The 23499-nt window shown below is 45.6% G+C and overlaps 1 protein-coding gene across 4 annotated transcripts in view; it reads left to right on the top strand.

Moving 5' to 3' along the window:
- The window catches only part of DOCK1 (dedicator of cytokinesis 1), a 495128-nt gene that overhangs the window by 408582 nt on the left and 63047 nt on the right, over positions 1-23499 (top strand). For all 4 annotated transcript variants that reach the window (XM_027591584.2, XM_027591585.1, XM_035724125.1 and 1 more), the window contains 2 exons: positions 3064-3122; positions 13578-13726. In XM_027591584.2, coding sequence (XP_027447385.1) covers positions 3064-3122; positions 13578-13726 — 208 coding nt within the window. The remainder of the gene's footprint in view (positions 1-3063; positions 3123-13577; positions 13727-23499) is intronic.

Genomic DNA, 23499 nt, shown 5'->3' on the forward strand with positions numbered 1-23499 from the left:
CTGAGATAAGGCCCTGGAGACCTGATTCATGCTATTTTAGCTCAGAGTTACAGACCTGGATGTGGGATCCTGTATTCACTCGGGCTGGGGGAAGCTTGCCTCCTTGAGGCCCCCTTGGGCCCCATTTTGCAGGTGCTCTCTGACTTGTAGGTGGGCACGGTGGGCGGGTGTGATGGGAAACGCCAGGTGACTCCAGCTCCCTGCTGCTGTGGCTTTGTGGGGTCAGGCACGGCGGTTCGCCACCGGGACTCTCTGCGTCCTCAGTGGAAGGAGGACCACGACAGCTTCCCTCTGCTCACCTGGTGGTCTTGTTGCCAGAGTCAGATGAGACCAGTGCCCTTTGAGAGATGTGACACAGCACTGTGCCATGCCGTCGGGGAGATCCGGACTTGCCAGGCCCGGAGATGTGTGCCGTAGGGCAGAGCATGGGCCTTGGGGTCTGAAGACTTGGGTTCTCTTTCTTCTCTCCTTGCCTATGACTTGGCCGAGTCCTTTGGCTTCTCCCTCTAGGACCGGTTCTGTTCCCTCAAGTGTAAGTTGTGAGAGTTGAACTTAGCTCTGCTGCGTAAGGCTGCCACCAGCCCTGGGAGCCTGTGACCAGGTAACGGGCATGAGCCCTGACACTCTCCATCACTGCTGCCCTCTCCTCCCGAGGAAGAAGGTATGAACAGTTCGGGAATCCCTCTTGAGTTCTGGTGGTAGCTGTAACCTTATTGGGGGATTACGCTGAGATGTGTAGAGATTCAGCAGAGCTGCTTGTCCTGTTAAAACTAAAGATCAGTCTCGCTGCCAGAGAGTCAGTCTTGCCCCTCACCTTCTAGCTCCTTGCTCCCCTTGTTGTTACCTTTGTTCTGGCCCTAAGCACCTTTGACTTATTTGGGTATGAAAATGGCATCTTTGGCCCCTTGCTACAACAGGCCTGACTCTAGTGAGGGATGTGCTCTCGGATCTTCGCTGAGAACCCTGTCCTCAGATACTGTGAAGGCATGTCATTTTCCACATCTGGGGCAGGATGGCGTAACTAGAAAACGCGAATCCGACACCCGTGAGCATCGCACCCTCTGTCAGCACCGTAAGGAAAGGGGCCGTCCAGGGAGAGGCAGGAGTGTTGGAGGCTCCCTGTCCACATGGGCCTGCTGGCATCCAGGTGTCAACCCCAGCCCTGGAGAAATGGCAAATCACTGCAGGTCAGCAGACGTTGTGTCACTCCGGCATGACCCAGACCGCCTAGCACTGTAGCCATTTTTCTTTTGTGAGAGAGATTCTTCCAGGATGAGAAGGAATCGCTTGGCTATTGGAAGAGTATTTAAAGCTTGAGTTCGTCGGTCAGTGGCAGGCCAGCTGCTGTGACCAGCTCGCCCCGCCTCCACGGGGTGGGGCTCTGGCCGGCTCTGTGCGCCGAGATCTGAACGCGTACTGGCAGGCCCTGGGGGTCCTGCCTGTGATGCGGAGCCCCCTGGCTCACCAGATGCCCAGTCTCCTGAGAGACGACTCGTCCACCTGCACAGCGAGCACGAGCACTAGGTCTGAGCGTGGCTGTACGCTCTGCGGTGCTTTTCCCCGGGGGATGCCGGGAGGAGGCCTGCCGTACCCTCTCCCGGTCTGGGCTGCTGGGAGCCCTCTGTTCATGTGTGCAGGAGCAAAATGGGAATTGGGAAACAGGATCAACAAGCCCAGGAAGGGTGCACGACTGAAGAGGGCTTCGATGATCGGGACCGTGGGCGATGTGGGGTGCCACTTAAGACATTGGGGGATGCTCTTCTCTCACCCACGGGCTTGGTCCAGTAGCTTTGCCGACAGTGGACAGGCCTCTCCTCACTGTGGCACTGGTGATGGGTGCGTTCCCTGGCCGAAATCCCCCCTCTCTCACTCACCGAATTGACCCACATCAGCACTCACCTGGTTGTCAGGCTGGGCTGGAAGGTAACTCGTTTACCCCCGAGGACAAGCTTGTCCTCACAGGAAGGGGCTGACGCTCCCAGGTCAGTTGCTCTGTCTGTACACAGGGCCGTGGGTCCATGGAGGTGCAGCGGCCGCGGGGTGACCTCCGTGACAGCGTTGCCAGGCCGGTTTCCCTGGTGGAGAGCATGTTGGTCTGCAGCCCTCTCCTGCCGAAAGTGACAGACGGGTGCTTAGGGCCCTAGAGACTTTTATAAGGTGGCAGCCAGCTATGGTTGTTGGTTTACCAGGAGGCTCTTTGCCTTGAGAGCCACAACCAGGTCATCTGTAAACAGCTTCCCTTTCCACATCAGCTGACGTGAGGGCGAACAGAGCAGCTTGATGACCCAGCTGCTAAACTGTAATCCTGTACGATAATTGTGCAAATTATTATTTTTAATATAATCAGTTTTTTTCCTTAGGCAATAAAGGAAAAAGTTAAATTGCTCACAAACTAATAAACGTTTATCTTCTGAAGCATCAAATTCTGTTTACTCATGAAACACCTCCTCTGCTGAACCTGTGGGAGGAAAATTAACATTTGTTTTCCCCGATAAACAAAAACAGGGGAATATTTGTTGACATCTTTTGGTGCAGAGCCCTTCCTTACATTGAAAATGCTAAAGAAGGATGGGAGGTATTTGAAAGAGGCCCTCCCAGCCCTGATTGCCCACTCCAGGGTTAATTTTAACATGTGAAAGCTGCTTTTGTGAGCAGGGTTGGAGGATGTCATTTGGTGTCTCCGATGCTAAGAGCACACTGAAAACGAGCTCCCCCTCAGGCCAGGGAGCCAGGGCCTCCTTCTCTTGCCATTAGAGACTGAAGAAGGAAAAGAAGGAAAATACCGCCCTTACTTTCTGCCACCTTGCTCATGTTCCCACGGGGTGGGGGTGGGGGGGGGTGGGAAGAGCGTTACATAATCTGGGGTGATGGGGTGATGGGTAGGTGAGGCTCCCGCTGCTGGATTCTTCCTCCTTCAGTTCTCTTTGGTGGCTAGAGAAGCTTTGATACTCTCTTTGTTTGTCTCCGGGCTGGGAGACTTTCATTGCATTTAAAAATAATCTAAGTCGGATTTCCAAATGCTCAAAAGAGTGACTTAGCATTTCCCCTGTCCTCGGTTCTCAGGTATGGAGATATGAGGAGGCAGATTGGCTTCGAAATCAGAGACATGTGGTACAACCTTGGTGAGTAGCGGGGATTTCCGGGGAATCGTGGTGACTGTCATGAAACTGTGGTGGGTGATGACATTGGCCCTGGCTGTCAGTGCTGGGGCGTCTTGGAAATCTGAATTGCTTCTCTTCCTCAGAGAGCGATTGCTACCTTTGCAGTAGTTGTTTTCTGTAAATAAGAGGTAGGAAGAAAATCCGGTCGGTGGGGCAAATAGAAAAATCAGTAGAGTGCCCCCTTATGTCAGGTGAACACAACTCTGCCTTGAAATTTCATTGCTTCCGGGCATCACTAACATTCCCCCAGCTTCTCAGGCATCAAACCAGGTAGTTCATCCCACTGCCACAAGGCTCACTGCTTCTTGTCTTCAGCTTAACACAGTCTACCCTCAAAGGGTTTTTTTTTTGCCTACTCAAAACTGGGCCCTGTATATAGGTACACTGCCAGTGGGTGGTGGTAGTAGAACATGCTTGCACGCTGAAAATACACTAGGGGCTTCATGTGTGAAGATGAGAAATTAACATAGGTGCTTGCCGTTACAAACTTCCCTCTTACTACTGCTTTTCTTGCATCTCAAACATTTTGGTAGTTATTTTGTTTTCATTTTCATTTGTCTCAATATATTTTCTGATTTCCCACTTGATGTCTTTGACCCATGAGCAGGCTTTATAATTTCCTCTATTTGTGAATTTCCCAGTTTTCCTTCTGTTTTTGATTTCTGATTTCATTCCATTGTTGTTGGAAAAGATACTTGGTATGATTTCAGTCTCCTTAAATTTGTTAAGAATTGTTTCATGACCTAAGATGTGACATATCTGAGGGATGCTCCTGTGCTCTTGAGAAGAACGTGATTCTGTTGCTGCTGAGTGAAATGTTCTGTGTATCTGTTCGGTCCATTTGGTCTATAATATTGCCTTGATCAGTAAATATAAACAACCTAACTTTACACTGCCAGGAACCAGAAGGAGCCCAAAGCCTTAAGCCAGTAGAGGGAAGGAAATAATAAAGATTAGAACAGAAATAAATGAAATCGAGAATGAAAAAAACAATAGAAAAATTCAACACAACTGGAGTTGGTTTTTTGAAAAGATAAAAAAAAATTGACCAGCCTTTAGCTAGATTAACTAGGAACAGAGGAGACGTAGGTAAATAAAATCAGAAATGGAAGCAGAGCCATTACAACTGATACCATAGAAATAAAAAGGATCAAAAGAGGCTATTATGAATAATTATATGTCAACCAACCTTGAAGAGATGGACAAAGTCCTAGAAACATGCAGCCTACCAAGGCTGGATTATGAAGATACAGAAAATCTGAACAGACAGATGGTAAGCAATTAGCAATCGAGAACTTCCCAACAAAGAAAAGCCCAGGACCAGATAGCTTCATTGATGAATTCTACCCAACATTTAAAGAATTAATGCCAGTCCTTCTCAGACTCTTCCAAAACATTAAAGAGAAGGGAACACTTCCAAACTCATTTTATGAGGCAAGCTTTACCATGATACCAAAGCCAGATAAAGCACTACAAGAAAAGAAAACTATAGGCCACTGTCTCTGATGAACGTAGATGTAAAAATCTGCAAGAAAACACTAGCAAACTAAATTCAGCAGCACGTCAATGGGATCATACCCCATGGTCAAGTGGGATTTATCCCTGGGATACAAGGAGGGTCGCACATACACAAGTTAACAAAGGTGATACACTCCGTTAACAGATTGAAGTATAAAAGTCACATGATTATATCAATAGATACAGAAAAAGCATTTGATGAAATTTTAGTACCCTTTCATGTTAGAAACTCAACAAATTAGGTATAGAAAGAACGTACCTTAATGTAATAAGGGCCGCATAGGACAAACCCACAGCTACGATGTTCAGGGGTGAGGAACCGAAAGCTTCTCCTCTCAGATCTGGAACACGAGGGGTCCCACTCTCTCACTCCTCTTCAGCATAGTACTGGAAGTCTCAGCCGTAGCAATTAGGCAAGAAAAAGCAATAAAAGCCGTTGAGACCACAAAGGAAGAAGTGAAATTATGTTTGCAGAAAACTCTAAAGACTTCATCAAAAATGCTATTAGGACTAATAGATTAAGAAAACTTGCAGGATACAGAATGAACGTGGAAAAACCAGTTGCATTTCTATACACTTAACAACTATCTGAGAAGGAAATTAAGAAAATAATCCCATTCACAATAGCATCAAAGTGAATAAACTACTTAAAAGTAAACTTAAAACAAGGAGGTGAAAGACCTGAACAGTGAAAGGTACAAAGAGTCTACGACAGAAATGAAGGAAGAAACAAATATATATAAAGGCATCTCATCTTTGTAGAGTAGAAGACTTGATAGTGTTAAAATGTCCATATTACCCAAAGCAGTCTGTAGGTTCAGTGCTAACTCCATCAAATGCCATCCAATGGCATTTTCACAGACATTGAAAAAATGATTCTAAAATTCACATGGAACCACAAAAGACCCTAAGTCACCACAGCAGTCCTGACAAAGAACAAAAGTGGAGGCATCATACTTCCTGACTTCAAAATATATTACAAATCTACAGGAATCAAAACACTATAGTACCGACATAAAGGCAGACGTAGAGATCAATGGAACAGGATAGAGAGCTCAGAAATAAACCTGCACATATACAGCCACCTGATCTTCGACAAGAGAGCCAGGAACATACAATGGGGAAAGGATCACCACTTTAATAAATGTTGTGAATACTGGATATCCAGATGCAAAAGAATGTAACTGGACCCTTGTCTTAACATCATACCCCCAAACCAACTCAACTAAAGACTTAAACATAAGACCCCCAAACTGTAGAACTCTGAAAGAAACCACAGGAGGAAACCTTCTTGGTACTGGTCTTGGCAATGATTTCTTGGAAAGGACAGCAGAAGCATAGGCAACAAAAGCAAACATAGACAAGTAGGACTCCATCAAACTAAAAAGCGCCTGCACAGTAAAGGAAACAACAAAATGAAAGACACCCCGTGGAATGGGGGAAAACATTTGCAAACCATATATCTGCTAAAGGGTTAATTTACAAAATATATAAGGAAATCCTACAACTCAATAGCAAAAAACCCCACCAATTAAAAGATGGGCAAAGGACTTGTCTTGACATTTCTCCAAGGAAGAAATGGCCAATAGGTTTATGAAAAGATAAGCAACATCACTGACCATCAGGGAAGTGCAAATCAAAACCACGGTGAGATGTCCCCTCACACCTGTTAGGATGGTTATTATGAAAAAAGTAAGAGATAAGTGTCAGCCAGCGGTACAGAAGTTTGAACACTTGCACGGGGTCGCTGAGAATGTGGGAAACAGCATGGAGGTTTCTCAAAAAGTTAAAAATAGAACTCCCATATGATCCAGCTATCTCCCTTCTGGGTGTACATCCAAAAGAATTGAAATCAGGATCTTGATGAGGTGTTTGTACACCCAGTTCCTGGCAGCATTATTTATAATAGCCAAGAAATGGAAACAACCTAAATGCCCATTGATGGATAGATGGATATAGAAAATGTGGTATATGTATATTCATTGGAATATTATTCAGCTTTACTTTTTTAGTAAAAAGGAAATCTTGCCAAATGCAAAAACATTCCACTCGCATGAAGTTTCTAAAGAGTCATAGTCTTAGAAGCCGAGAGTAGAACGGTGGTTGCCAGGGGTAGGGGTGAATGGGCGGGAGAAGGGAATGGAGAGGTATTGGTCAAAGGGTACGGACTTTCAGTTATGCAAGATGGGTAAGTCTAGAGATCTGCTGTAGAACATAACACCCAAAGTTAACAATACTGTGTCCTACATTTAAAAATTTGTTAAGAGGGTAGATCTCATCTTAAGTGTTCTTATGACAATAAACACTAAAGAGGAAAAATAATATAATTAATAAAAAAATTTTTTTAAGATTTTTTTAATTTATTTGAGAGAGAGAGAGTGAACGAGAGCATGAGCAGGGGGGAGGGTCAGAGAGAGAGAGGGAGAAACAGGCTCCCTGCCCAGGGGGCAGGGATGCGGGACTCGGTCCCAGGACCCCAGGATCGTGACCTGAGCCGAAGGCAGGTGCTCAACCAACTGAGCCACCCAGGCGCCCCAATAAAATTTTATTAATTAAAATAACATGGAATTCTCTATTAAAATGTTAGTCACTATGCCATGTAATTCTGTTAGGTAAGCTCCTTAAAGGAATAAAGAACTGATAATTGGGCATCCTGTTACCATCTTGAATGGGTCCTCGATGAACCCGCCTCTCTCCTGGCACCTGTTCTCCACTGTCAGCTTGCTTTGTGCTGAGACGTTCAGGCACCTTTCTTCAGCCTCATGGAGGGTCCTGTGCAAGACTTCTGTGGCATTTCCTCCCTGAGCCTCCAGGGCCCTGTTTGATTTGCTTAGCTTGGCCCACGAAGCCTGTAGTGGCTACAGAGGGCCTCCCCTCTCCCCAGTGACTGTTCTCTGCAAGGAGGCGGGTATCTTTCCACTTCTCCTTCTAGTTACCCCACAGCACCTAGGTTAAATTTGTTTCCCCATGGACTGGAGCAACTTAGTTGCGCCCCACCCTGCTCGGTTCTTGAATAGATTCTTGCTGTCTGTGTCGTGGCTAGGGACCTTGGCTAGAAAGATGCCCTGGCCTATCTATATTCCTTGGGAGCAATGAAACAGGGTGATAAAAACAGAACATGGTTTTTCCTGAAGGTGGGGAACTGGACTCCATTGCCCTCCCGAGTACCCTCCGAACGGACAGGGGTGGAGGTTTGGGGACCTTGCCTGCAGTCTGCCTTTGCGGTCAGCAAGTTCACGGCCGCCTGTTTTCAGCCCGAGCCAGGTTTCCTCACAGGGGGGGTTGCTGGCTCATCCTTCTTGAGTTCCCGGATGTCAGCAAACGTGTAAAGGCAGGCCCTATCACTTCTCTAGGGAAAGTTAGAATTTCTAAATAATCCTTTGTCCATCTGTTTATATTAAGGATGGAGTCTTTTTCAAATGGGTGTTACATGCAAAATAAATGCAGAAGGCCTTGGGAGAAAATACTGTAAGATATTCTATGGATAATACTAATAACATAGAAATTAAGAAGTATGATTTAAGGAGAGGCACCAGCTGGGTTCTCAGGAGTCAGAATCCAGCACAGAAGCTCCCAGGTGGTGATGATGAGCTGGTTGGAATGGCTCCGTCTGCTCATGTTCTCCACAGACAAGTAACCTGAACCCGGCATGCTGTTCGGTTCTCAGGCACTTGAGGACCCCTTAAGGAAACTCTTTGCTGGGTCATTGGAAGCAACTTTCCTGCGGCAGCTTAATTGCCCAGAATCTGAGTTATGGCTCCAGGCTGTCAAAGGGCTTCCTGAATCTCCAACACCGAGCCTTCCTGGTGCCACCCTGTTGTTGGTCTTCCTGCTGCCCTCCCCCCGGGGGGTGGGGGAGGGGAGAGGAGGAGCCCTGGCTCCAGTGAAGAGACTTGAATCCTACTGGAATTTTCTTCCTACCTTGCCTCCGCCTGGCTGTGTGGCCTCCCCCATGACCCAGCCTTTCTGGGCTTCCATCAGTTTTCCAGGCTGTAAGAGAGGTTGGACTAAAGTTTTCAAGAGCCTCCCAATCCTGATGCTTCATAATTCTTTATATATGTATGATGATCTCAGTAATGAAATGCCAAGTCTTCTAGAACAGGGAGGAGGGCCATTCATGATTCATTTTAATTGATCATGCTCTGACAGATGCATTTGTCATATGCCCTGGTAGGCCAGACACTGCCTAACTCACGCCAGGAAGGGACCAGATACATCCGCATTAGAAAGCACAGAACAAGGCAGAGAGGGACGTTCAGAGAGTGGCATGGAGAGAATTGCTCTCTGCTGGCTGAGAGGGAGTCTGGGGCTCTCCTAGCTGCCAGCATCCACCAGTCAGGTGCTGTGGGCTCCACCTGCCCCCCCGCCCCCCGCATGAGAGCCCCCAGGGCATCTCTCACCTGCTGGCCCTTCCCAAGAGAGTGGCAACACCTTCTTGTAAGTTTTTCAGTTTCATTTCTCAAGTACACACTGTGAGTTGTGTGTTTCCCCCCAGAGGAGAATTCTAGGTATGATTTCAAATGACAGTGCTTCATTCTGAAATGGCTTGATATTTTGTGCATCATTTAGGATAACTAGAGGTATCCACCCTGGCAGATATTCAGACTGATAATTAACATACTAAAATGCTGTTTTCTTGGGTGCCTGGGGGGCTCAGTTGGTTGAGCCTCTGCCTTCGGCTCAGGTCAGGATCCTGGGGTCCTGGGATCAAGTCCCACATCTGGTTCCCTGCTCAGTGGGGAGTCTGCTTCTCCCTCTGCCCCTCCCCTGCTTGTGTGCGCTCTCTCTCACAAAAATAAATAAAAACATCTTAAAAAAAAAAAAAAAAGGAAAGGAAAATGCTTTTTTCTTGCTTGATAAATCGTTGTTTCCCCAACTCAGCCTACCCTGGCCCCTTAGTGCTCCACCAGGACCCTCCCCTCTTCTGTGAGGATCCCTGAAGGGGTCACTGCCTGGCATGGAAGAAGGCTCCAGAACTGAGCTCAAGCCATGACTGACCTGACTGATGGACACGCCTGCCTTTCTGGCTTTTCTTTCTTTCTATAAAAATTATGTTCCTGGTCGCCTCAGTAGTGCCTGAGACTGACCACCATTTGCAACTGGCCCCGTCTCCATGATTGTCGTGAAGGAAGGTTCGAAGGGCCCAGGGTAATGTGAGCTGCTTTGTGATGCTCACTTCCAGGCCCTGGGGAAGCCTCGACCTTCTGAGGATGCACCCTTAGGTGTAAATCAGATCTTTAAAGCTGTTTTGGAGCAGTTGGTTCCCTCAGCATTATCTGTCATTATGCTCCAAATAGGCTGAGTCAAGCGGGAGATCTTTGATTTGCAAGGTAAAGGATGCAGTTAGGAGAGCAAATGTCCCGTTGTTTCCTGGCAGTTGCTGATTTGAATAGGGTGATGAATGCCTAAGATCTGTGCTTTGCAGCTTTGCAGCCAGGAATGTGGACTCTGGCCTGAGAGAGAGGGCCAAGAGGTCAAACGTAAACCATGACCTTGGTCAATGAAGGGTAGGAGTCTGGTAACAGCAAGAAATAACCACCAACCAGCATGATTGGGTTCCTTGCTTGTAAAATAGTTACATTATTTTTTTGAAAATTTAAGCATCGGCTGCCCAAAGGATCTGCCCTGAGCAGCCCCTCAAAACAGCTAAGAATGGCTCCATGGGGTCACCTCAGGCCACCTGGCTCTTTTTTCTGCTGCGAATCTCAGGTGTTGGAGCCTGTCCCAAGTGTCACTGCCCAGGCCCCCACTCTTGACAGCACATCTCAGTTCCCCAAAATCTACACAACCCATTTTCTATGCAGCTCTTTTTTTTTTTTTTTTTTTAAATGGACCCAGGTTTGGGAACATACTGGCAGGTTGATCTAGCCAGCTCTGCCAACAAAATAAAAATGGAAGTCAGGTAAATCTTACAATTTAGTCACCTATCACTCGATCGGGCCTTGATCCTCTCAAAGGTCACAAATAACAAGCAAAACCAACAAATCACTGAAGTAGTAAAGGTTTATTGTGCACACACACAAGAAGACAATTAGCAGGCCTAGAGCACTCAAACCAATACATGGAAGGAGGCTCAGAGGTACATCGTTACAAAGCAGCTTCTGTCGTGAGAAAGTGGTGACTGTTTATTGGTTATAATATCAGTGATTGGTTATAATTTTAGAATTCTCTTAAATGAGCGGGAGTTGGAGTGGTTACCTCATATCAGCCTTTGGAAAATGTGTTTGTTTTTGTTTTTTGCTTACGATTTCCAGAGGCAGAAGCAAGAAGTGCCTCCCGTCAGGTTAGCCTTGCAAAATAAGCTAACGGAAGTTTTGCTTGTAGGACTAACCTGGTTTTGTCTGCCCAGAGAATTTTCAACGCTGGTCTCCATTTGGTTTTGATTTTAACAAGCTGAATGCTTCACGAGACAATTTCTTCCCTGAGTTTTTCCAATCATATGTGTGATTGAGATGAGTGTCTCAGATCTCCCCTCCAAGCAGAGCTTCAGAGCAAGGACTCGGGGTCTGTTCTGCTCGATCTAATGCAAGCGCAAATACGGCGTTGCCCCGTGGGACAGAGCAGCATGTTTTCCCCTCCCAAACCTGACACGTCTTGAGTCCGAAAGAAGAAATCAAAAGCACACTCTCTCCCAAAAAAGGAGGGGGAGGGGGAATGTGCTTCTTTCCCAAGCTCTTCAGTTATTTATTAAAGCGCGGCCCCAGAGCGCGGGCTCTCACCTCGGCCTGCGCCGCCTCCACATCAGTTTTGTTTATTACACAAGGCACGCCAGCCGGCCGGGCACGGCAGGGACGGTCCCGCCAGAGCCAGCGTGCTCACAGCAAGATCTTTATCGGCCCGGTTTGGTCTGGGATAGTTTTCATTCAGGGGGTCCCTTCGTGGATGATTTTGGGGACCGAACAAATTATGTGCGTTCATTAAAAGCCCCATAGAAGACCTCAGTGTGCCTGGATGATGGACATTTTTGCTCAGTCTACCTGTGTGTACATGGAGATTTTCCTGGGTAAGACTATGTTTAATGTCCTGGACGTTTGGACCCTCGTGATTGCAGAGATCATCCCAACACCCAGGGAGAGGCTACTGATGGGTGAGAACTTGCCTCCCCTGAGCGAACATGGCCCACTGTCCGGAGGGGCTGGGTTGGCTCCATGTTTTGTAACTCAGAAGAAAGACTCTCGGTGGGTTTTAAAAAATTGGGGAGTTGTAACTAGGAGATTGGCAAGGTGACCAGAGGTAAAGTATTCTTATTGTGATCTGATAATCAGCTTGTTCTTCCTTTGTCTCAAAAGGGGAAAGAAAAATGCATCCTCTTTTTCTTGAAGTGTGTACACTGCAAGAGTCACCTGGATTCTCATTGATTCCAAACCTGAGTTCATCATTAAATTTGAGCAAGATATGCTCCAAGGGAAATCCATAATGCAAATGCCAAAAAAAAAAAAGGAAAAACAAGAAAGTAAAGACGATTCCTGGAGAACCCGCCCAGGCCTTGCTCACCTTGAGGACCATTTGTTTGCTGATGTTAAATCCCCAGGGTTATCACTGTAGGTAGAGCTCAGCACTGGCCGCTGGCCAGGTTCCCTTACTAATGGGAAGGAAGGTCAATAATCAAAGATAGAAAGTCGTCATTCTTATAACCTGTTTATACCTTATAATCCAATCCTTGCATCTGCGACCACTTGCTCCTGCCTTAAATGTTCCTCCCAGCTTGGAACAGTAAAAGCTGTCAGTGACAGACCGAGCACTCTATGACACTCAAATTGTGTTGATGAACGACTTGGTGTCACTATCATCTGTTTTCTGAAACATTGGCTCTGACATTTTTTAGGCATAATACAAGAAAAGTGTCACCTGAGAGACTGAATATAATAGCATTTTTAAGAGAATGCTTTGCCACAGTTACATGCCTATCAGAGACATTAAGCATTTGGGGAAGTGATGAGAATCACGTTTTTTATAGCCTTCGTCAAAGTATTACATATTTAGTAAAAGTTGAAAACAAGATTTTCATTATATTCAAGTTCCTTACTGAAGGTTACATTTTGCATATGTGTCCACTTAATATAAATTTTAGAAATCTATTAGGTTTATTAGGAGGGTTACGTACTTTGTTAAGTGTGGTTATTTATAATAGCCAAATTTGTTTTACGGCTCTCTTTACAGAAATCCTTATTAGCTGAGTAATAAAAAAAAAAAAAAAAACCTAAATTCTGTAGAGGATCCATTCTCTTTTCTGATTGTATAGAAATATGAGTAAGATTGATGAACTCTGGATAAATTGCTAGTGTTAATAACAAAATGTCACAAATGAGATACCAGGTATTTTGTCTCCCAGCTCTGCTGTAGATCCCTGCTCATGTCCTTGATTTATATGATATAATTGTCTATTTGTAAAATTGCATTTATCTTATGTAACAGATAGGACATGACTACAGGTCTTATATTGGATGGATACTTTAGTAGCTGCTCTTACAGCATTTAGAATGTCCACTTCTTTTTTTTTTTTATTTTGTTTTTAAGAATTTATATATTTATTTGAGAGAGAGAAAGAGACAGAGAAAGAGAGCAGGGGACGAGCAGAGGAAGAAGGACAAGCAGACTCCAGGCTGAGCACAGAGCCTGACGTGGGGCTTGATCCCAGGAACCTGAGATCACGACCTGAGCTGAAATCAAGAGTCAGATACTTAACCAACCGAGCCACTGGGCGCCCCTGCAGGCCACTTCTTATGCTAAAGGCTGGACACATTCAGAAGGCCTGTGGACGAAAAATGGATGCATGTCCCCAGTATCCTGGCATTCAAAGTCACACTGATCTGTGTTATTCAGTTTGGTCCGTTGAAGCTCATTTAAAAACCTTCAAAAAAAAAAAAAAATTCTGAACAATGCCTTTCTGTCTTTAAGGTCAACACAAGATAAAGTTCATTCCAGAAATGGTCGGCCCAATATTAGAAATGACGCTAATTCCTGAGACAGAACTGCGTAAAGCCACCATCCCTATCTTCTTCGATATGATGCAGTGTGAATTCCATTCGACGCGAAGCTTCCAGATGGTAAGGGCGTAGTGGGTAAGCGGTAAGTGGCCTGGAGAGAAGGCGCACAAGCCTGAAAACCTCGAAAAAGGCTTTATAAGTGGCCCTGGAGGTAAAGGTACTGAACATGAAAAACCTAATTCCCTACAGTTTAAAAGAGAAAAGCCCCAGGACTTCCCTTCTTGAAAAAGCTTGTCATCCTTTGCCTTCATCTTTAAGGAGAAATGTTCCCAATTATTATTAGCTTTTACTTACTTATTTTTATCTGGATTTACTTACACATTCAACCCTGGATAAAAGTCTCTTCCCCTCTCCTTGGTACATCCCCTCAGAATGTTGAACCAGATGTTACCACGTTCTCTCAGACTGGCTGCTTCTTGCCAACGTGTGTTATTTTCAAGTCAAAAGTCTTTGCTTTTCCTCTTTCACATCTGTCTTGGTCTTTTACTTGTGCAGCAGAACTGATAAGAACTCCTCGAAGAAAGTCTGCATAATGTGCTCAGAACATACAGTATCAGTGGGAAAGACAAAATCTGAATATTTATGTTGGAGGATTAACAAAATCTCCTTCCCTGGATTCCATGAAAATAAGTATGGTGTTTACATATTCACTGTTGGGTACACACTCACATGCACGAACGTACAATGGCTTCCTCCCCAGTGGGCTACGTGGGTTGGCTGTGATGCTTTGCAAGAGGCACTAGAAGAACCCAAATAGTAGCGGGTCCTCCACATTGAAAGCAACCTTTGCTTAAATATTATAATAATTCAGGTAAGTGAGTATCTATTTCCACATAGAGTTTTGAGGAATTTTAAGAAAAATCCCTATATTAGAAGGAAACCAAAACCGCATCAGAGTAGCATGATTGTAGTGGGGCCTCTTATTTAAAGTGTAGATTTTCCTTCCCCACCTTTATACTTTTTAGTTCATAGATTGTGAATTGTTTATAGATTTCCACTGGCCAGTCCTCATTATTATGGCACGAAGCTAGTAGCCATGAAGAATAATTTTGGTATTTTCTAGAGCCAAAAACAGATACAAAGCTAAAAGAACCTCTGTGAGTACCAGTTGAGTTTGCACAATGAAGTCAGGTAGGTGGACCACGACTCCCGGTACTACCTGGATCTCCAGCAAATGACTGCACGTCTTTAGTCTTTGATTCAGAGCTGTAATGTTGGTACGTAAAGGAATCTACTCCAAGGGGATGTTGTAAGAAGTGAATAAAATAAACCTGTGAAGACCACCTGCCTGCCCGCCCACCCGCCTACCTCCTTCCCCCCCTCCCTTCCTTTGCTTCTCACTTCCTTTCTTTGCTTTGCTCTTTCTTTCTTTCCACAGGGGAAGAGGACTTCCTTACACTTATTTATTTATTTATAAAATTAAAGAGACTGTTTTAAAAGAACAGCTATTTTTATTCCTCTGGTTTACAATCAGTCTTTGTACACATGTAATGTAATGTTGTAAACATTGTCCACATTTTTTTGGTTCTTTTTGTTTGGCAATCTATCACAGACATCTTTCTTGATTACAACGTAGTAACCATGATTTTTATGATGGCATAACATTTCATAAAATGAAATGGGTAATCTTCTCTTACCCATCCCTTTAGCTGAGCATTTAGGTGGTTTGCACATTCTCACTACTGTGAGTAAATGTGCAGTGAACACATGCATGCATATAGCTTGACTTTTCTTTTGAAAGTTTTCCTGGTATGCCGTCTCAAAAATGGAATTGCCGATTCAAAATATTTTTCTAAGTTTTGACATTGCCAATTTTTTTTATGTCATTGCCATAAGATTTGACCCATCTCCACTGCCACTAGCACTAAATCATGGTCCGATCTCATTGCCAACTCACCAGAACTAGGATTTGTAGTTTAAAAATGCCTTTTCCTAGGCTGAAAATACATCTGACTCTTTGAGTTTTATATGAATCAAGCCCCAAAGAAGGACCTTATGAAAAAATGCTATTAAAGAGTCAGGTAGGGGTGCCTGGACGGCTCAGTCTGCTAAGCATCCAACTCTTGATTTCAGCTCAGGTCAGGATCTCAGCGTCGTGGAATCGAGCCCCGCGTTGGGCTCCATGCTCAGTGAGGAGTCTGCTGGAGAGTCTTTCTGTCCTTCTCCCTCTGTCTCTGCCCCCCACCCCTGGCGTGTGCTTTCTCTCTCTCTCTCTCTCTCTCTCTCTCTCTCTCTGAAATAAATAATTCTTATTAAAAAAAAAAAGAATCAGGTAAAGGAGAAAAATGCATTTATATGAATAAGTGTTATGAGCTCAGGAAACTAAGATCAAAGGCCTTTAAAACAGTGTCATTTGTCATTCTTTGAAGCCAACTTCGGGTCAAAATAAGGTCAGCAGCAGTTGGAGTAAGGACAAAGGCATGAATAAGAATTTGGCTTCTGAATTGTTCCTCTTCTTCCTTCCATCCTTGTGGTTCTCATTCCTGCAGCTTTAAAGCATCTTACACAATCATCTGTGGAACTGCTTCATTTTCTCCAATTCACAGGGTCTCTGGTTTGTCAATCAAGGGCACTAAGTTAATGAAGGAGAGTCATGGTGTTTCTGCCTTCGTTCTCAATGCTGCCCCCAGTGGTGGGTTCAAAAACTGTCTAATATCAGGAGCCAGTTTTCCAGAAAACCAAACTGAGTAATACCGGGAAGCAGTTATGCACATTTAATTCTACTTCACAGTTTCATATCCCTAAAACATGACTCGCTTGGATATATATGAATAAAAGCGTAAACATGAAGACATAAGTCCCCAAAGCCTGCTGTCAGGATAAGCATGGTCTGCTTCTTGGATTTGTTGATCAATAATCGTTGACCATTTGTTCATCTGTGTTGGCACCTACTTGTACCTTCAAAGACAAGTGGTAGGACGCACCAAAGGTTTTTAAAATAAAGGCAGAAAAACTAAAACTTGAGAAAAAAAAAAAAGATCTCTGCTCTATTAGTCTGTTCTTGTGAATTGGGAAGAAGATCAATCTCCTTTTCTCTTGCAGTACCTCCGTTTATTTTTTCTCTTGGTCTGTCTCAGCCTCCCAGGTGGACGGTCACACAGAGTATCATCCTTCCCAGACCTGCTGCTCCCCTGTCATGCCCGTTTTTCCCAGGCTCCTCATCGTTTGGTTTGATGGGTGCAGGTTACAGTGGCTTGTCTTTGTTTGCTCTTCTGTCCTCCATGGTGCGTTGTGGCGACTTGTCCGTCCTTCCTCTGTCTCATCTCCAACATCCAGCTGCTTCTCTTGGGCCTTGCCCAGGGCTCTTCTGGACCACAGCATCTGTCTCTTGACTTGCTCTATCTTTCCTAACTCTTTCCTATTCTCAAGTCAGCTCTCGTCTCCTAGGGGCTCCCCTTCCTGATGCATGAGGCATGCCCTCTGTCCTCGGTGGGGGTGTCGGGCTATTGCAGCGAGTGGGCATGTGCACAGAACAGCAGGGCACAGGCATCCCTGCCTCCATCCCAGGGAGCCTCCAGGTTGGGGCTGGCTGGTTGCTGTTTAACTAATCCGCCACCAATCCAATTTCCTAACCTTATTAGTCACATCAACAAGGGCTTAAATTGGCTTCGCTTTTATAGCAGATGTGCAAACCTAATGAAGTGAGGGGAAGACATTAGGGTTTTTCGTTTTTACAACATTCGTGTTTTGAACCTGTGTGGTAGCTTATTTTTTATAAGTGTGCTATGTCTTTCTGAGCAGGGCTCTTAACGTTTGTGAAATACGCATTCTGTCTGGGGAGTAGTGTGCTCTTCCAGCTGGAGTGGACAGCGAACCCACTGGATGCAGAAGAAGGACCTGCCATTTTACTCAAGATTAAACTGCATCAAACCATTATTGGAATTTCCAAAGCGTGTATTACAGATCGGCTTTTCTCCGGTTCCCCAGAGTTGCAGCTCCTGTATTCTTCCACTGTAGTGGAGGGACTTGCGTTAGAATGTTCTTACGCATACATTTCCCCCAAAGTCTCCTTCTTTCCTCCAATTTTGCAAGAAGGAGCATGAATTTTCATCCAAAAGAAGCGTGTCCGTGTCCTTGTCTTTGGTGTTACCGACCCTGCCTCTTCCAAGTCCAGGCACTGAGTGGGTTTGCCCGGCTGTGGGATGGGGTGGCGTGGAGTTACCTTTCACGTGTTCTGTCCTCTTGCTGGCCTGAGACACGCTTTCCAGCGCGTCCGTCGTTGCCTTTTGTTAACTGGTTATAGGCAGATCTTCACAGGTGATGAAGAAGCTCTGCGAAGGCCGCCTCACAGCAATTCCTGGTTCTTCTAGCCCTTCCTAAGAATCTTTCATGACGTGCATGCCGCATCTCTTCTCCTCCGTTGTCACCTTCTACTGCTTCTCCCCTGCCCATTAGTCCTGGAGGACATATTCTCTGGTCTCTCTCCTTGCCACTTTCCTGCTCCTCAGGTCATCCCAACAGTGTGTTCGCTGTCCCCCATGCGCACCTGCCCTCACCCAGACCCCAGTCCTGGAGTAGCATGTTCATTACTCTTGAACTGGGGACTTTGGGAGATCTGGACTTTTTTCAAAGGAGAGCTCCTACGTGTGAAGCCTTCAGGATCTGCTCGGCTAGGGTGCAGAGATTTGGAGGCATCGGCATCTTGGTACCCCTTCCACCGGCTTGTGCACTGACTGAGCCACGTTACCACGAGATGGGCCTTCACCAGGCCTGAAACTAACCTCTCCCCTGTGTCACTGACACCCCTGCCCCCAAATCGGTAACGCTCTGAGTCTCGGCCTCCCTGGATTTTGCTTCAGAAAAAAAAAAAAAAAAGCATACTTTCAAATTCCCTTCTGGCACCTTTTTAAAGAATTCCATTTGTTATGTCTTTGGGAGAAACGGAACTAACAGCTGAGAATTGCGGCAAATGACTGCACGGGCTGTATACCATTAATAAAAATGGGGTGGAAAAGTCTCCACAGCAAAGTCATATTTTCAATCATGGAGTTAATTGTCTGTCATTTTTGTGAGGGTCAGTAAAATGCTCCACAGCTTCCGGAAATTCCCATTTAGTTGTAACACTATTGGAACATGAGTAATCTTGGCGTCTTCGATGTTGTTGAGGTCCTGTTTGAGTAATCTCTTTCTCCAGCCCGTGCTGGTAATCCTAAGCAAATAACTGAATAACCCAAGTGGACGTTGGCTGCTTCTGCCACTTGGTGGGGTGCCAGGACATTTTGCCCTGTCCTATGGATGCGAGTTTGGTGGCGATTTTATCCTGTTTATTCTTTAATTCTTTGGGATTTTGTTTGTTGGTTACTTTTGCTTTCGATTTCAAAATAGTACTTGATTTTATTGTTTTGGACCCTGAAAGGGAACATACAGCACAAGAACTAGGCTTTTATTTCATTGAATCCCAGACCCAAGCGCCTGAGAGATCATGGAAATGAATGCCCTTGAGTCTGAGTTCTGGTGACATTGAATTCTGTTCTCACGAGCCCTCCAGCAGAGGGATGCCCACACTCCTGTATCTCTTTTAACCAAATTAAACAGGACTCACTCTGAGAGCATGTTCCTGGAGACCAGGGTCATTGAATACAGCCCAAAAGCCACTTCTCGGTGTGTGTGGTGTGGACATGGGGAGCAGCCATACTTGTCTGAGGTGTTGCTGGCCAGCCAGGCAGTGCACGGTGCCCCAGCCGTGGGGCTCTTGGGCTCTAGGCAGAAGCTTCAAGGTCAGCGAACAGCCTTCTCGTTGGACTTGGAAGGATGTGGGGATTTTAGAATGTGAGATATGGAGTGCCGGAGATTAACTGTGTAATTAAGTTTACAGAGCGGTTAAGCAAGAGGAATGCAATATACATAAAAATATTCGTGTGTCTGAGCAGAGGGATTAAAGGCTGTGAGAGGCTGGGGGGACTCAGTGACTTCTGGGATGTCAGCGTGTGAGCACAGAGCCCGGAGGGTGTGGGGGTGCTAGGCGGCTCCCTGCCCAGCCATGCTGGCTCCTTCGTCCCTCCGTCCTGTTTTCCCTGAAGGTACAGTTCAGTGATGTTCTCCCACCTGCCCCTCCTGTCCACACTAATGAGAAGGGACATGGTTCTGCAATCCTACTGGATGGATGGATTGGCCCAGTTCCTTCTGGAAGTTCAGACATTGAGAATCTGATTCCTTGGAGTCTCTGAGACCAGGGAGTGCTCTCAAATCTTGATCCTACCTCCAGCACCCGTGAGCACATTTTCTTGAACAACAGGAGAAAGCAGAGCACCTTTGGACAAAGAGCACATTCACTAAGGCTTATTTGTAGAAAGTTGAAGTGCTTTTGCAAATGTACGTAGAAGACCATTGGCCTAGATTTCAGATTTCACCCCGTTCTTGGTAACCTCCAAACACTTTATCGATGTGGTGAATTATTTGTGCAAACCCTTCCATCTGGGTCCAGCCCCCTTCCTTGCTCTGACATAAGCTCCAGTCTCTTGTGTAAATGTGTTCCTGGATGCCTGGAAAATGCAGGCCTGGTTCTAGACATGTATAAATGCATTGTAGCAGGAATGGTCAGTCTAACTCCCAACAAAAATGATGCATTCTAAACCAAACAGAATTGGCTTTTGGATTATCCACTACTGAGATCCTTCACTCCATGATCCCTTAAATTGGAGCCAATAACCCGTGCTTAACTGTGGCGTCGAGTGGCGAAAGCAGTCATTCCTTTCAAAGTTAATTGAATTAACAACGCTGTCAGTACCCCTGTGAGTGTAGCCCCCTGCTTCACTACCTTTGGCTTTATAGCAGCCTTCCAAAAAGCCCAAAATTTGCACGTGGACTCTGTTTCATACTCTTGGAGGGCCGCTGGTATTGTATGCTTAGAGATGCTCTCTTCAGCATTTTAAGTTGGACACCCTGTGGACATTTTTGTAGTGATACTGGTGATTCCGAAAAGAGAAGAAGTATAATGATTTTGCTCATCACATGAGGGAGCCTCTGCCACCTTTTGAGCAACACAGTCAACCCTTGCTAATTTTAACCTAACCATAGAGAACCCTGCTGCGCATTACCCGACAGTGTGCATTTACGAGTCAGATAATCAACATACTTCTTTATAAAACCAGCTCTGCTCTATCAGCAAATGGACTTTCTCCAGTTTATTTGGACAGGATCGTTTAGTTCTGATGATGATAACGGTTCACAGCACGCTAACAAGTTGATTCTAGTATATTCTGTAAAAAATAATGCAGACCCTGGAATGAGAGGCCGGCTGCAGATCTGGGTTATTGAATCCTTGCTGATAAACAGAATAGGGTTGCCAGGTGCTTGTGCAAAATTACTAAGTTGAGAGGTTAGTAAAATTAGAATCAGCTGTGTTCTTCTGATTTACTTATTCATCTGCTCATTTTAGGAAACATTAAATTCATCAGTCAAAATTTGATAAGCAGCATACTTAAGGAGCTGGAGTTTCCTTATTGCTCTTGTTTGTGACAGCTAGGTTTACATGGAAGCAGAGAAAACATGCCATTTCCATAAAGTAGACTCCCAAGTTCAAATACGCCTGATTAACTAGTGATGAACAGTTGAAATGCCTGTGTGTGTTTGCCCACGTTAGGATAAAGCATGTTTTCCTGCATTCTATGTGCCTTCCTCATTGTATGCTCATTAAACATGTGTGGTGTGCAATCGTGTGTTTTAATTAAGTTGAGTCTTACTTTGTACCTCAGTTATTTGTTCTGAAGAACCAGCACTCACAGAACTCTTTCTCTGTGGTGCTCCTATCATGGTACCCTCCAGGAAGTGGGACTGGCTTGAAGCATCAATGTTTGGGCCAATGGCAGCTGATCTGCCTCGTATTTGATTCCCAAAAGGCCCACCTTTTGCAGAATTCTTTACTGTAAAGAACGAAGTACTAGTGTGTTAGCATCAGAAGGCTCTTACTGTACAGGAGAGTCATTATCATGAGGCTTCAGGTAAAAACAATAAAACAAGTTCTTTTTTCTTCTTCACTAGAGCTGCCTTTTTTTCTATGTTCCTAAAAATCCCTGAACTTTTCAGGCCAAACAGAATGAAACAGAGGGTGTTTATTTGGGCAGGAGACAATGGGGAAGATCAAGGAGAGAACTACAGGATGCACGGCGGTCTGGGATCCGTGATGTGGCTGAGTCCTTGATGTCAAGCAGGAATCAATACTCCTCTCCAGTCCTGTTAAAGCCTCCACTTCATCTGTACTGTGATAAAATTGTGGCTTCAGGCAGCAAGTCCTGATCAAGGTCAGGCAGCTCTGTGCCGGTGTGAGACTCCTCCCTGGGTCTCCCCAGACCCCTTGCCTTCTGCCTCACGGGGGCCACAGTCAGCTGCCTACCATGGCCGCAGCAGCACCCCGAGTGCCCAGTGTGGACCGGATGCTGGCAGCCCCTGTTGCCAGCCGTCAGATGAGTGTGTCCGCCCCTTGGCTTGCGTGGCCAAGAGCCCAGCCTGTGTCTTAGCAACCTGCTGGACCATGCCTCTGCTGATCTGTGAAGCCCTCCCCAGCTCCAGTGTAGCACTAATACCCCAGTGATTCATGTGCACATAGTACATTCATGCCATTAGAACATCAACACGAGGCATTGTTCTAGGAGAGACCCAGAGACACAAAAGTTCTGTCACACAGCTTAAATAATTATAGGATCCTAGTAATAGTGGAAGACTTGGGGATTCTTCCCTGGGAAAGCATTGTCTGAGCATGTATTTTAAAAGGATCCTAGGGCACCTGGGTGGCTCAGTCGGTTAAGTGTCTGCCTTCGGCTCAGGTCATGATCCTGGCGTCCCGGGATCGAGTCCCGCATTGGGCTCCCTGCTCAGCGGGGAGTCCGCCTCTCCCTTTTCCTCAGCCCTCCCCCTGCCCCCGCTTGTGCGTGCTCTCTCTTAAATAAACACTTAAAATCTTTAAAAAAAATAAAATAAGGGGATCTTAGAGGCCCCTGCCTACAATGCAGGGTGTTCTTGCTTTCTGAACCCCAAATTTAGCTGTTGTTTCCCCCAATTCCTCCTATACCTGTCTTCTTTCAGTTTGGTGTGGTTGTCTCCCACTCTGTGGGAGTAACTGTCTCACCGGGCTCCTTCCTCCCTGCCCCAAGTCGATGGGTAATTTCAGGGCCCCTGCAACATGGCGGTCAACTACGGAGAATCCCATACAGAGGTGGCCCTGAATCCTGCCAGGGTTGGGGGACTGGGCAGCAGGGATGGGTGCTCAGATCCGTCATTAGCAAGGTGGTTATTTCCAGCCCCGTCAACCATGAGGTTCATGACCCTTGTGAAAACAGCCTGGAGATTTGTACCTCTCTAGCATTTAGAGTTTTTCCCAAAACTCCAAGAGACAGGGTTTGGGTCCAAGAGACAGTTCTAGGGATCCTTTCCCACTGCTGTGCTCTGGAAATCTGATCAGAAGCTTTGGGGTGTTCAAGGAGAAGGCCTGGAGATGGACCTTCTTGAGATGTCTGCTGGTGTTTTAGGGACATTATCCCTCCTGTGTTTTATAATATTTTTTTTCAACCAAAGTGAGATATTTCACTAGATCCATCAAGGAATGGCAGTGAAGTGGCCCCTTGGATGTTTTGCGATTGCAGAGAACTCTTTGCTGGCAAGTGAAATGCCATCTGTTCTTTTCCAGGAACCACCGAGCTATTTTAGATGTTACTTGTTCGTGGAGATGAAGTTTGAGACGCTTTTTCATGTTCCGTAGTCTTTCTTTCTCTGGTTCTTGCTCCTGCTATGAGCATATACATGTTTAGGCTCCATTAACCAGGGAAGGAAATGAAAGATTCCCCCTGTGGCAGGCGATCATCAGACATCTCCTGGGGTCCAGGGATGGCGATTCTTAA

Source organism: Zalophus californianus, chromosome 15, assembly GCF_009762305.2.
Source record: "Zalophus californianus isolate mZalCal1 chromosome 15, mZalCal1.pri.v2, whole genome shotgun sequence".
Taxonomy (NCBI): Eukaryota; Metazoa; Chordata; class Mammalia; order Carnivora; family Otariidae; genus Zalophus; species Zalophus californianus.